This window comes from Salvelinus fontinalis, chromosome 11, assembly GCF_029448725.1.
Source record: "Salvelinus fontinalis isolate EN_2023a chromosome 11, ASM2944872v1, whole genome shotgun sequence".
Taxonomy (NCBI): Eukaryota; Metazoa; Chordata; class Actinopteri; order Salmoniformes; family Salmonidae; genus Salvelinus; species Salvelinus fontinalis.
In genome coordinates this window covers 31218273-31233547 of record NC_074675.1, presented here as the reverse complement: position 1 = coordinate 31233547, position 15275 = coordinate 31218273, and the positions used below count along the sequence as shown (strand labels likewise).

The 15275-nt window shown below is 43.4% G+C and overlaps 1 protein-coding gene across 1 annotated transcript in view; it reads right to left on the bottom strand.

The window, feature by feature from the left end:
• Positions 1-1798: 1798 nt before the first annotated feature.
• Positions 1799-15275, bottom strand: part of LOC129865524 (ATP-sensitive inward rectifier potassium channel 10-like) — a 37549-nt gene continuing 24072 nt past the window's right edge. Inside the window, exon 6 of the mRNA XM_055938387.1 lies at positions 1799-8927. Within this exon, the coding sequence (XP_055794362.1) occupies positions 8512-8927 (416 nt within the window). The 3' untranslated portion in view covers positions 1799-8511. The remainder of the gene's footprint in view (positions 8928-15275) is intronic.

Here is a 15275-nt window from a genome sequence, read left to right as displayed (position 1 = left end):
AGGCCTAAGCTTCTCTTCCTTTCTATTTATTTTTGGAAATATTTACGTCATACTGTAGGCCTATATGCATGCAATGCCCTGATGCATTTACCACAGTTGAACCGCGAGGTGGACAATTATTGTTTTACGAAGGATTAAAACAATGGGCTATGAAGTTTTCAATATGCTACGCATCAACAAAGAAAATGTCATTTGTTATAGGCAGTTTGAGGACTCGTAACGTTGGATTCTTCATATGGTTTTCGGCAGACTAGACGCTTTGTTGTGTAATGCTGCTTTTCACTGTTCAGAAACTGCATTGCACATTTGTTTATAACATACATACATACATGCATACATACATACATACATACATACATACATACATACATACATACATACATACATACATACTGTACATACATACCACTATCCCCTATACACCCCACAACCCCTTCCCACTACTTTGGTCCCAACAGATCCTACATCAGGCTGGAACCCCTTCTCTCAAAACCCCCTGCAGTTCTTCTGTACTAAAATGTCTGATCTCCAAGACTTCTCTGCTGCTGCTGCTACCAACTCAATCTTCTGGGATTTCCTTTCCATCTGCGCGGTACAATTAATGACAATAGCAATAAACGCCAATAAGCCAACCTTCCTAAAGCACAAAATGTTCGGGTCACTCTGTACCGGCCTACTACTCACAAGGATCCTCTCAGGCTCCCTCACCCTTTGCCTACCATTCTCTATTTTCCTCACTCCCTCAGCATATGACAGTTTTTGCATTGCACTCAACCTGGAAACTTCTACCTGACTCACTCGCACAGGACCTCTCTGATCCAAAACAACATGGCCACCCCCACAATTGAAACACTCCACTTTTTCCACTGAAACGTCACACTCCTTTGTCGCATGCCCTCCTGCACACTTCTCAGATCTTGGAATCTCCCTCCATCTCCCTCCATCTCCCTCCTACATACTGTTGCAACATGACCATAAACCCGAAACACCGTAGTGTGTTCAGAACAACAACTTATACACCCTAGCATGACTTTATCCGCAAACACTCTGCATCAAAACTCAGAAGGACAGACAGGGTCTTCTCAGTATTGCGCTCGCCATCAGGTCTGCATTTTTTTTTTTTTATGTGGGACAACAGGATGATTTTGCGGAACATTTGCGGGACAGTGTAGCCTACATGAAAAACAATGTTAGACACATTCTGTATAATGGCACGGGCAGTTGAGTTTTGACCGCATTATAATTTTGGGGGGGACTATTCAACAAACCATCCTAAAATTAGGTGGTGTTTTTGGTATAACAGTAACATTATACTATGTTATTATGTGACCCACCACCCCGATTTGGTCCGATGTAACATTTTAAATTGTGTTTTTACATTGGATAAAAGTAGACTTAGAGCTAGAAAATGGTATATCATACACTGCAGTTGAGGAACAATGGGGAAAATAAGTTTGCTTTGAAAGTTGCTAAACTTGTAACCCCACTTTTGAGAAAATGGCCGGTGAATATTTTGGTACATCTACTGGAGAACTCTTCTTTGTCTGCACCCATTCAGCATCGCTCACACCCTCTTATGCCTTAGCCCCACCCATCTCTTTAAGGATTCACATGTGAGGCCATGTGCTAAACAGAGTGAGTAAGGTATTGTGGTAAACAACCAAAGATTACAAGACTAAAAGTGGTGAAAGTAGTCATAAAAATACATTTGATCTAGTCCTTGGCCTATATCCTAAACTGACTTTGGTGCAGGTCATGTTGTTCTTCACATTACCATCTCTGGTAAACACACGCTATATCAAATCAAATCAAAGTTTATTTGTCACATGCACAGGATACAGAAGGTGTAAATGGTACAGTAGAATGGTTACTTGCATAGTGGAGTATTTTGTTTCGACTTCTAGCTAGCTAGCTAGCTAGACAATGAACCATAATCCCAACTCATACTCCCATGCACCATGCATGGATCTGCAGGTAGCTAAAGCTAACCAACCAGGCTAGCATTGCAACTGGTTTTCTAGGATACAAATAATATTACTACACCAGGGCTGGCAACTTTTGAAGAAAGCTGTATTTCTATATGGCTCAGGCCTATGAACAGGGTGGGGAAAAAACACAGGTCAGGTGTATTCGGAATAATTTGAACATTAAATGAACACAAAATTGAACGACTTTGTTAATTTGAGATTTGTGGGGGATGACATTTAAAAGTAAGCTAATATTTTGTTCAACATATTTTTGGGGTGGTTTGACACTTTATTCAGACAGTAATGAAATTAGATGGGGAGACAGGCAAATGTGAGAACAGTGGGATTGTCAGTGGGAATTCTCTGCACAAGAAATACTAATATTAATGGTTGATGGCAGTGGGTAATCAAATCATAGATTGCGGTTTCCTTGTCCATAGACTGCTTTCAAACATTTTGTAATCTCTTTAAAATAGGGCTAAATATCACATTTACATAAGTATCCAGACCCTTTACTCATTACTTTGTTGAAGCATCTTTGGAAGTGATTACAGCCTCAAGTCTTCTTGGGTATGACACTACAAACTTGGCACACCTGTATTTGGGGAGTTTCTCCCATTCTTCTCTGCAGATCCTCTCAAGCTCTGTCAGGTTGGATGGGGAGTGTCACTGTGCAGCTATTTTCAGGTCTCTCCAGAGATGTTCGATTGGGCTCTGGCTGGGCCACTCAAGAACTTTCATAGATTTCCCCCTAAGCCACTCCTGCATTGTCTTTGCTGTGTGCATAGGGTTGTTGTCCTGTTGGAAAGTGAACCTTCGCCCCAGTCAGGTCCTGATCTCTCTGGAGCAAGTTTTCATCAAGAAACTCTCTGTACGTTGCCTCGATCCTGACTAGTCTCCTGGTCCCTGCCGCTGAAAAAACATCCCCACAGCATGATGCTTCCACCACCATGCTTCACCGCGGGAATGGTGCCAGGTTTCCTCCTGACGTGACTCTGGCGTTCAGGCCAGAGTTCAATCTTAGTTTCATCAGACCAGAGAATCTTGTGTCTCATGGTTAGAGTCCTTTAGGTGCCTTTTGGCAAACTCCAAGTGGGCTGTCATGTGCCTTCTACTGCGGAGTAGCTTCCGTTTGGCCATTCTACCATAATGGCCTGATTGGAGTGCTGCAGAGATGGTTGTCCTTCTGGAAGGTTCTCCCATCTCCACAGAGGAACTCTGGAGCCCTGTCAGAGTGACCATTTGGTTCTTGGTCAACTCCCTGACCAAGGTCCTTCTTCCCCGATTGCTCAGTTTGGCCGGGCGGCCAGCTCTAGTAAGAGTCTTGGTGGTTCCAAACTACTTCCATTTAAGAATGATGGAGGCCACGGTGTTCTTGGGGACCTTCAATGCTGCCGAAATGTTTTGGTACCCTTCCCCAGATCTGTGCCTCGACACAATCCTGTCTCGGAGCACTACGGACAATTCCCTCGACTTCATGGCTTGTTTTTGCTCTGACATGCGCTGTTAACTGTGGGACCTTATATAGACAGATGTGTGCCTTTCCAAATCATGTCCAATCAAGTGAATTTACCACAGGTGGACTCCAATCAAGTCCATGTGTCTGATTACTTCCAAAATGTACTGTATATTAATATTCAGTTGGTTTATTCATACTAGCTGAAAACTCATGCCCTCCTCTTAATCTACATAGACAAAATATATGATGCGTTTGTGAGTCCCCCTCTACCATCGTTGCCTAGCATGTGCACTATACCAAATTGTCACGGAGCATTTAATATCCAATGTGTATTTGTAGGAGTTATTCAAAACTGTCCGTGAATGGCTTAAAAAATACATAGTCACATATAAATAATGTTCAAAGACACACGTAGGCATGTCAGACACTGGCAAAATTGTGAAGAAGCGGAACAATTAAATACTTTAAGTGTGGGGAATAACAGTAGGGTTCTTGCTGGCAAGTTATTAATGACACTTTGGATGGTGTATCAATACACCCAGTCACTACAAAGATACAGGCATCCTTCCTAACTCGGTTGCCGTGGAGGAAGCAAACCGCTCAGGGATTTCATCATGGGGCCAATCAATGGTCACTTTAAAACAGTCACATGGCGGTGATAGGGGAAAACTAAGAATGAATCAACAACATTGTAGTTACTCCACAATACTAACCTAATTGAACAGAGTGAAAAGAAAGAAGCCCTTATAGAATAAAAACATGCATCCTGTTTGCAACAAGGCACTGAAGTAATACTGCAAAAAATGTGGCAAAGCAATTCACTTTTTGCCCTGAATACAAATGTAATGTTTTGGGCAAATCCAATACAACACATTACTGAGTACCACTGTCCATTTTTAGTGGTGGCTGCATCGTGTTATGGCTATGCTTGCAATCGTTATGGACTGGGGAGTTTTTCAGGATAAAAATAAACGTAATGGAGCTTAGCACAGGCAAAATCCTACAGGAAAACCTGGTTCTGTCCGCTTCCACCAGACACTGGGAGATGCATTCACCTTTCAGCAGGACAATAACCTAAAACATAAGGCCAAATCTACATTGGAGTTGCTTACCAAGAAGACAGTGAATGTTTCTGAGTGGCTGAGTTACAGTTTTGACTTAAATCTACTTGAAGATATATGGCAAGAACTGAAAATGATCAACAACCAATTTGACTGAGCTTGAAGAATTTAGAAAATAATAATGGGCAAATGTTGCGCAATGCAGGTGTAGAAAGCATGGACTCAGGGGTGTGAATACTAGATATTTCTGTATTTCATTTTCAATACATTTACCCCAATTAAAAAAAAAAACTTTTACTTTATCATTATGGGGTATTGTGTGTAGATGGCTGAGAAATTTAAGCAGCAACACAACAAAATGTGGATTAAGTCCAGAGGTATGAATACTTTCTGAAGGAACTGTATTTGCTGTTCTGTGAGGGCCTATGTTCCGAACCCACTTCGGTGCTTTAGGTGCCAATGATTCTAACATGTTGCAGCAGTGTGTAGAAGGGAGATTCGACGATGTGAGAAATGTGCAGGAAGGAACAGTCAGATTGAGTGTACAGTTGGGATAGAGAAAGCACTGTGTCAACTATGGGGGTGCCCATGCAGCCTGGTGTAAGATTGTTAAGGGCCAAGTAATGTGATGGGGTGGATTTTTGGAGGGGATAGTGTATAGCTGCAGGTTTAGATGGTGGTGCAATTTAAGGTTTCCTACTTTTTTAAATTTTTTATAATACTTTTTTTAGGGGAACTGAGAAAGGCAGAAATATCATAAGCATCTAGTCTGCTGGAAATTCACAAGAAGTCCTTCACCATAGCAGTCATTCTGAGTGCAGGTTTTGGGTGTTAAAAGATTCAAATGGTTAGCTAATAATTTTCTGGCTGTATTCCGAAGGAATTACTAATCACTTCACAAACCAGCCTTTTTTGACTTGCAGGTCTGATGTGGTCCATGAGCCAGGATCAGACTTTAATGTCAATGATAACTAAGCCATAACTAAAGGCCTTATGAAATGTATAATTTGTGGTCATAGAGGGTTTACTTTAAATTGAAAGGCATTAACTTAGGCAGGCGCTTGGTGAACGCTTCATTGAACGCAAAACAACCATTTCACCGTCACTAACAAATACAGTCATGGGTGGGTATCGCTCACATTCACTCAAAAGGCATGCTGGGTTGTACAGTATGCAAATAGGGCAGTGTTCAAAAATCCTCAGTGTTTAAAACCGAAATGCCTTGTGCTGAATAAACGTGTTTATGTGACTAAAAAGTGTTACAGCGAATAAAAATGTTGCGGTGTTTACAATATAAATACTGTGACGTGTTTTCATCGGAATTATTTGACTCGTTTAAATCCAAATTCAGATCCTAAACACTTTGTTTTACGGTGTAGGGTGATGATGTTCCATTATTAGAGATGGGCCCTGGCCTGGCAACACATTATAAACAATCACAGACATGGGGCACGTTCAGCAGGACATAGCATGTAAAAAATATGCTATGTAAAACAAACATCTCTGTCTGACATGTAGAATAAGGAATCAGGTCAGCTCTATTCTTGGTATTTCTATCTGCAACGTTTGACAACGTTTGGCTACTTAATGTGGCCCTGGTGAAGAAAAACCCTCTGACCTACACAGCTCTGACAGGCGTTACAAAATACATTTACTGGCACCATAGAAAAGGATTTCAATATCCTCTGAATGGCAATTCTAATGATATCATAATAGAGAGGAGTTGGTGTAATGGACAGTCGTGGCCAAAAGTTTTGAGAATGACACAAATATTAATTTCCACAAAGTTTGCTGCTTCAGTGTCTCTAGATATTTTTGTCAGATGTTACTATGGAATACTGAAGTATAATTACAAGCATTTCATAAGTGTCAAAGGCTTTTTACATGAAGTACATGAAGTTGATGCAAAGAGTCAATATTTGCAGTGTTGGCCCTTCTTTTTCAAGACCTCTGCAATCCGCCCTGGCATGCTGTCAATTAAACTTCTGGGCCACATCCTGACTGATGGCAGCCCATTCTTGCATAATCAATGCTTGAAGTTTGTCAGAATTTGTGGGTTTTTGTTTGTCCACCGGCCTCTTGAGGATTGACCACAAGTTCTCAATGGGATTAAGGTCTGGGCAGTTTCCTGGCTATGGACCCAAAATATCAATGTTTTGTTCCCCGAGCCACTTATTTATCAATTGTTTCTTATGGCAAGGTGCTCCATCATGCTGGAAAAGGCATTGTTCGTCACCAAACTGTTCCTGGATGGTTGGGAGAAGTTGCTCTCGAAGAATGTGTTGGTACCATTCTTTATTCATGGCTGTGTTCTTAGGCAAAATTGTGAGTGAGCCCACTCCCTTGGTTGAGAAGCAACCTCACACATGAATGGTCTCAGGATGCTTTACTGTTGGCATGACACAGGACTGATGGTAGCGCTCACCTTGTCTTCTCCGGACAAGCTTTTTTTCCGGATGCCCCAAACAATCGGAAAGGGGATTCATCAGAGAAAATGACTTTACCCCAGTCCTCAGCAATCCAATCCCTGTACCTTTTGCAGAATAGCAGTCTGTCCCTGATGTTTTTCATGGAGAGAAGTGGCTTCTTTGCTGCCATTCTTGACACCAGGCCATCCTCCAAAAGTCTTCGCCTCACTGTGCGGCAGATGCACTCACACCTGCCTACTGCCATTCCTGAGCAAGCTCTGTACTGGAGGTGCCCCGATCCCGCAGCTGAATCAACTTTAGGAGACGGTTCTGGCGCTTGCTGGACTTTCTTGGGCGCCCTGAAGCCTTCTTCACAACCATTGAATCGCTCTCCAAAGAGGGACTTTGCAATTAATTGCAATTCATCTGATCACTCTTCATAAAATTCTGGAGTATATGCAAATTGCCATCATACGAACTGAGGCGGCAGACTTTGTGAAAATTAATATTTGTGTCATTCTCAAAACTTTTGGCCACGACTGTACTGTAAAAATTACATTGGCATATCAAAAGGCTTAGTTAAGTGGCACGTTTTAGAATGGCCACGGAATTGTTCAGGTTTTGAAGTGCCGTATGAATAAGAAGAACCTACACATTCAGAATTGCACTCACATTGACTCATATAAACATGCTTGCACACACACAGCGCATGAAATTAGGAAGTTAGTTACACTCCATTGTGTAAAGTACAATTTTCCGCCAAGTTAAAGTGCTTTTAGTATTGTTAACATACATCTTCAATGCATATATTCCAGTGAAAAGAAAACATAAAAGAACAAACTCTAAACATCAGGGTTGGTGTCAATTCCATTTCAATGCCAGACGATTGAGGAAGTACATTGAAATTACAATTATTTTCAATGCTTTTCAAGAAGGAACATTTGGATTTGGAATTTGGTTTACTTTACTTTTTTGACTGGAATTGAAATATAATTTACCCCAGCCCTGCTGAACATATATTCAGAAGAATGAGTACTGCCATTGGTTGCATCGATAGGGACAAATACGCATACATACAATATGATATATTCAGTAAAAATCCTTAAAGAAAAATTGTTTTGTTTTCCAGTGTTTTCCAGTGCTTCCACTCCCATCTCCTGCGGACAGAGTACCTTTTTGTGTAAAAAAACAGAATCAGTACCATGATTCTGTGATTATGTCCAAGTAAACCATGTTATGTTCACATAAACCAGTCAACCTTTATAGTTACACAAGTACTTCCATTAAAAAATACAGACATGTGAAGTTTAACAAGCCCCCTTAGTCCATCTTTGATTACAGTACAGTAAACCCAGATGGGATGTACAGTATGTTGTCCCTTTCCAGGTTGTGGAAATCCTTATCAACCACAAGGGGTGATATATTCCCATAAAATCCAAAACACAAGCGCATGTGTGTAAGTGTATGTTTTGTGTTCACGTTTCCCAACAGGGGAGCAGTTCATCTCTATTGCATTCCATAATGTTTTCTCACTTGATAATTGTTCAATCTCCATACAAATCATTTCTCCTTTCTCCTTGCTCTCTCATTGCATCCTACTCGTGCTCTCTCTCTCTCTAGACATTGCTGATACGGACACTGAGAAGACTACTATCTCTCCCCCTGCCCCTCCCCCTCTCCTCCCCTCTATAGCTCTCCTCCAGTTTGATCTTCTCCGGGTCTGCCCCTTCCTCCTCGCTCCCTCTGCTGCTGCCATGGTAACGGGAGGAGCGCATAGCTGGGCTTGGGGGCGAGGCCGGTTTGAAGAGAGGGGTGGTCTTTGTTTTGGCCACCTTGTCGAAGAAGGCGAAGTCGGCCACATACTTCCCCGAGGGGGACAGAGAGACAACGGGGGGGAACTCGTAACCCCACAGGATCTCGTCAGGAAGGTAGGAGGTGCGCACCTGGCAGGTGGCGGAGGTGGGCTCTACCGTGGCACTCATGATCACCAGCAGCTCAAAGTCTGCCAGATCCGGATCCGTCCATCCCCCTCCTACGACAGAGAGAATGAAAGAAAGATACAAACTCTTTAGCACTAAATATGCATACGCCAGAATGGGCTGTAACAATAAAAGGCTAAATGTTATCTTAACTTACCATCTGATTTCTCTGCTGAATCCAGATCACAAAATATATGGACTAAAGGGTGTGGGACTTCCTTGCGTAAAACCAAAGCTAAAGTGCACCATGGCGACTGCGATATAAACACAGTCCATTGAGAGAAGTTAGAGTGTGGCCGCTTACCATACACACTCTCTTTCTACAAGCCTGCTCCAAAACATAAAACCCACACAGCTACTCACAAAAACACACACTTACTGTAAACACAAATGACTAAACTCATAAAGAACATCAAGAACACAAACACAGCGCCCTGTTCAAGCAGTTGTTCCTGAAATCCGATCACACATTCATACAAATACCCATTAAAGAAAACATGTACACAATGATACCATTAACACACGCATCACCTTTCACTAACACCCAACCACCATTACACAAATAGTACGCTACAAGGCATATACACACCCAACAAGCACACACCTGCGTCAACAGCCCACACTCAGAGATGTTCCGTCATCTGTGAAAACAGCCCTTATCCTAACCTGAACCCAGTACTGATCTCACTGAGGCAAAAACAGTGTTTCGTAACACACACACATGCCCATGCACGAACGCACAAGCACACACACATGTACGCATGCACCAGTGGAGGCTGCTGAGGGGAGGACGGCTCACAATAATGGCTGGAACGGCGTGAACGGCATCAAACACATGGAAACCATGTATTTGATACCATTCCACTCCAGCCATTACCACAAGCCCATCCTCCCCAATTAAGGTGCCACCAACCTCCTGTGGCAAGCACGCATGCATACATTCATACATACATACATACATACATACATACATACATACATACATACATACATACATACATACAGTACACAATGCATGGTATGTGGTAGACAGTCTAGTTAGTCAGAGGAGCTATTTCTTCAGAACCTGCCCCAGTTCCTACGCCAGCAGGGTAAGGGCCAACACCATAACACCACTCTCTCAAACGGCTAACTCCGCCCTCTCTTGGCACAGGCCTAAGGCCTGAGGGCCTGAGAAGTGAAACAAATTACCCCAGGTCGGAGCCGTTTCACTAGAGAAGTAGGCAAAACTTGAGACGCTGCTGACGGTGTTTCCAATTCCCCCAAACAAACAAAAAACGGAGAATGAGTGCACAACTGGTAGTCACTTATACAGTTGAAGTTGGAATTTTACGTATACTTAGGTTGGAGTCATTAAAACTTGTTTTTTAACCACTCCACAAAGTTCTTGTTAACAAACTATAGTTTTGGCAAGTCGGTTAGGACATCTACTTTGTGCATGACACAAGTCAATTATAATTCACAGTATCACTATTCCAGTGGTCAGAAGTTTACATACATTAAGTTGACTGTGCCTTTAAACAGCTTGGAAAATTCTAGAAAATTATGTCATGGCTTTAGAAGGTTCTGATAAATTATGTCAATTAGCCTGAGTCAATTGGAGGTATACCTGTGGATGTATTTCAAGGCCTACCTTCAAACTCAGTGCCTCTTTGCTTGACATGGGAAAATCTAAAGAAATCAGCCAAGACCTCAGGAAAAGAATTGTAGACCTCCACAAGTCTGGTTCATTCTTGGGAGCAATTTCCAAATGCCTGACGGTACCACGTTCATCTGTACAAACAGTACGCAAGTATAAACACCATGGGACCACGCAGCCGTCATACCGCTCAGGAAGGAGACGCGTTCGGTCTCCTAGAGATGAACGTACTTTGGTGTGAAAAGTGCAAATCAATCCCAGAACAACAGCAAAGGACCTTGTGAAGATGCTGGAGGAAACAGGTACAAAAGTATCTATATCCACAGTAAAATTAGTCCTATATCGACATAACCTGAAAGGCCGCTCAGCAAGGAAGAAGCCACTGCTCCAAAACCGCCATAAAAAAGCCAGACTACGGTTTGCAACTGCACATGGGGACAAAGATCGTACTTTTTGGAGAAATGTCCTCTGGTATGATGAAACAAAAATAGAACTGTTTGGCCATAATGACCATTGTTATGTTTGGAGGAAAAATGGAGAGGCTTGCAATCTGAAGAACACCATCCCAACCGTGAAGCACAGGGGTGGCAGCATCATGTTGTGGGGGTGCTTTCCTGCAGGAGGGACTGGTGCACTTCACAAAATAGATGGCATCATGGGGGAGGACAATTATGTGGATAAATTGAAGCAACATCTCAAGATATCAGTCAGGAAGTTAGAGCTTGGTCGCAAATGGATCTTCCAAATAGACAATGTCCCCAAGCAAACTTCCAAAGTTGTGGCAAAATGGCTTAAGGACAACAAGTCAAGGTATTGGAGTGGCCATCACAAACCCCTGACCTCAATCCTATAGAAAATGTGTGGGCAGACCTGAAAATGCATGTGCGAGCAAGGAGGCCTACAAACCTGACTCAGTTACACCAGCTCTGTCAGGAGGAATGGGCCAAAATTCACCCAACTTATTGTGGGAAGCTTGTGGAAGGCTACCCAAAACGTTTGACCCAAGTTAAACAATTTAAAGGCAATGCTACCAAATACTAATTGAGTGTATGTAAACTTCTGACCCACTGGGAATGTGATGATAGAAATAAAAGCTGAGAGAAATCATTCTCTCTACTATTATTCTGACATTTTACATTCTTAAATAAAGTGGTGAGCCTAACTGACCTAAGAGAGGGCATTTTTATTAGGATTAAATGTCAGGAATTGTGAAAAACTGAGTTGAAATGTATTTGGCTGAGGTGTATGTAAACTTCCGACTTCAACTGTATGTCAGTCAGATGGCTAGCTGCCGGCAAAGGCTCTGGCGAGTATTACTTAGCTAGCTAGAAGGATGAAGTAAGAAGCTAACTTGAAACAGAGCCTGCCTCAGCAGGATAAATAAATTGGTTACTAAGTTCTCATAATTACTTTGCATAACAAAGTAGGCTACTGAGACAGACAGTGATGTGGTGCTCAGTGGTGAGGCTGAGGCAGGCTGCCATGCAAGCAGGAGGAAGCAGAGGAGACAGAGAGAGGGAGAAAGCAGAGAAAGAGGTTAGTACAGTGGTTCCCAAACTTGGGGTCGGTGCCCCATGTGGGGTCACTGAGAAAATCTGTACTAATCTTATAGAACAATGTGTTTCAATATGAACATCTCCACATGGCCTATCTTCAAATCAAAATCAAATCAAAGTGTATTTGTCACGTGCGCCGAATACAACAGGTGTAGACCTTACAGTGAAATGCTTACTTACATGCTCTAACCAATAGTGCGAAAAATGTGTGTGTGTGTTGTGTGTGAGTGTGTGTGTAGGTAAGTAAAGAAATAAATCAACAGTAAAAAGACATTTGAAAATAAGAGTAGCAAGGCTAAATACAGACACCGGTTAGTCAGGCTTATTGAGGTATGGTTAAAGTGACTATGCATATATGATGAACAGAGAGTAGCAGTAGCGTAAAAAGAGGGGTTGGCGGGTGGTGGGACACAATGCAGATAGCCTGGTTAGCCAATGTGCGGGAGCACTGGTTGGTCGGGCCAATTGAGGTAGTACGTACATGAATGTATAGTTAAAGTGACTATACATATAAGATAAACAGAGAGTAGCAGCAGTGTAAAAGAGGGGTTGGGAGGGGCACACAATGCAAATATTCCGGGTAACCATTTGGTTACCTGTTCAGGAGTCTTATAGCTTGGGGGTAAAAACTGTTGAGAAGCCTTTTTGTCCTAGACTTGCCACTCCGGTACCGCTTGCCATGCGGTAGTAGAGAGAACAGTCTATGACTGGGGTGGCTGGGGTCTTTGACAATTTTTAGGGCCTTCCTCTGACACCGCATGATGTAGAGGTCCTGGATGGCAGGCAGCTTTGCCCCAGTGATGTACTGGGCCGTACGCACTACCATCTGAAGTGCCTTGCGGTCGGAGGCCGAGCAATTGCCATACCAGGCAGTGATGCAACCGGTCAGGATGCTCTCGATGTTGCAGCTGTAGAACCTTTTGAGGATCTCACGACCCATGCCAAATCTTTTTAGTTTCCTGGGGGGGAATAGGCTTTGTCGTGCCCTCTTCACGACTGTCTTGGTGTGTTTTGGACCATTCTAGTTTGTTATTGATGTGGACACCAAGGAATTTGACGCTCTCAACCTGAGAGCCAGTGTTGAGGATCAGCGTAGCAGATGTGTTGCTACCAACCCTCACCACCTGGGGGCGGCCCGTCAGGAAGTCCAGGATCCAGTTGCAGAGGGAGGTGTTTAGTCCCAGGTTCCTTAGCTTAGTGATGAGCTTTGAGGGTACTATGCTGTTGAACGCTGAGCTGTAGTCAATGAATAGCATTCTCACATAGGTGTTCCTTTTGTCCAGGTGGGAAAGGGCAGTGTGGAGTGCAATAGAGATGGCATCATCTGTGGATCTGTTTGGGCGGTATGCAAATTGGAGTTGGTCTATGGTTTCTGGGATAATGGTGTTGATGTGAGCCATTACCAGCCTTTCAAAGCACTTCATGGCTACGGACGTGAGGGCTACGGGTCTGTAGTCATTTAGGCAGGTTGCCTTTGTGTTCTTGGGCACAGGGACAATGGTGGTCTGCTTGAAGCATGTTGGTATTACAGACTCAATCAGGGACATGTTGAAAATGTCAGTGAAGACACCTGCCAGTTGGTCAGCACATGCCCGGAGCACATGTCCTGGTAATCCGTCTGGCCCCGCAGCCTTGTGTATGTTGACCTGTTTAAGGGTCTTACTCACGTCGGCTACTGAGAGCGTGATCACACAGCCATCCGGAACAGCTGATGCTCTCATGCATGCCTCAGTGTTGCTTGACTCGAAGCGAGTATAGAAGTGGTTTAGCTCGTCTGGTAGGCTCGTGTCACTGGGCAGCTCGCGGCTGTGCTTCCTTTGTAGTCTGTAATAGTTTGCAAGCCCTGCCACATCCGACGAGCGTCAGAGCCGGTGTAGTTTGATTCAATCTTAGCCCTGTACTGACGCTTTGCCTGTTTGATGGTTCGTCGCAGGGCATAGTGGGATTTCTTGTAAGCTTCCGGGTTTGAGTCCCGTACCTGGAAAGCGGCAGCTCTACCCTTTAGCTCAGTGTGAATGTTGCCTGTAATCCATGGCTTCTGTTTGGGGTACGTACATACAGTCACTGTGGGGACAACGTCCTCAATGCACTTATTGGTAAAGCCCGTGACTGATGTGGTGTATTCCTCAATGTCATCAGAAGAATCCCGGAACATGTTCCAGTCTGTGATAGCAAAACAGTCCTGTAGTTTAGCATCTGCTTCATCTGACCATTTTTTTATAGACCGAGACACTTGTGCTTCCAGCTTTACTTTTTTGCTTGTAAGCAGGAATCAGGAGGATAGAATTGTGGTCGGATTTGCCAAATGGAGGGCGAGGGAGAGCTTTGTACGCATCTCTGTGTGTGGAGTACAGGTGATCTAGAATTTTTTCCCCTCTGGTTGCACATTTAACATGTTGATAGAGATTTGGTAGAACTGATTTATGTTTCCCTGCATTAAAGTCTCAGGCCACTAGGAGCGCCGCCTCTGGGTGAGTGGTTTCCTGTTTGCTTATTTCCTTATACAGCTGACTGAGTGCGGTCTTAGTGCCAGCATCTGTTTGTGGTGGTAAATAAACAGCCACGAAAAGTATAGTTGAGAACTCTCTAGGCAAGTAGTGTGGCCTGCAATTTATCACAATATACTCTACTTCAGGCAAGCAAAATCTAGAGACTTCCTTAGATTTCGTGCACCAGCTGTTGTTTACAAATATGCACAGACCACATCCCCTCGTCTTACCGGAGTGTGCTCTTCTATCTTGCCGGTGCAGCATATAACCCGCTAGCTGAATATCCATGTCGTCATTCAGCCACGATTCCGTGAAACATAGGATATTACAGTTTTTGTTGTCCCGTTGGTAGGATATTCGTGATCGTACCTCGTCTAGTTTATTGTCCAATGATCCACGTTGGCGAGTTGTATTGACGGTAACGGCAGCTTTCCCACTCGCCTTCTGCGGGTCCGGACGAGGCATCCGTCTCTTCGTCCTCTGCGTCGCTTCCTTTTGCGAATAATTGGGATGTCGGCCCTGTGGGGTGTTTGGAGGATATCCTGTGAGTCCTGCTTGTTGTTGTTGTTGAAAAATCTTTGTCTAATCCGAGGTGAGTGATCGCTGTCCTGATATCCAGAAGCTCTTTTCTGCCGTAAGATACGGTAGCAGAAACATTATGTACAAAATAATTTACAAATTTCGCAAAAAAAAACACATAATAGCACAATTGGTTAT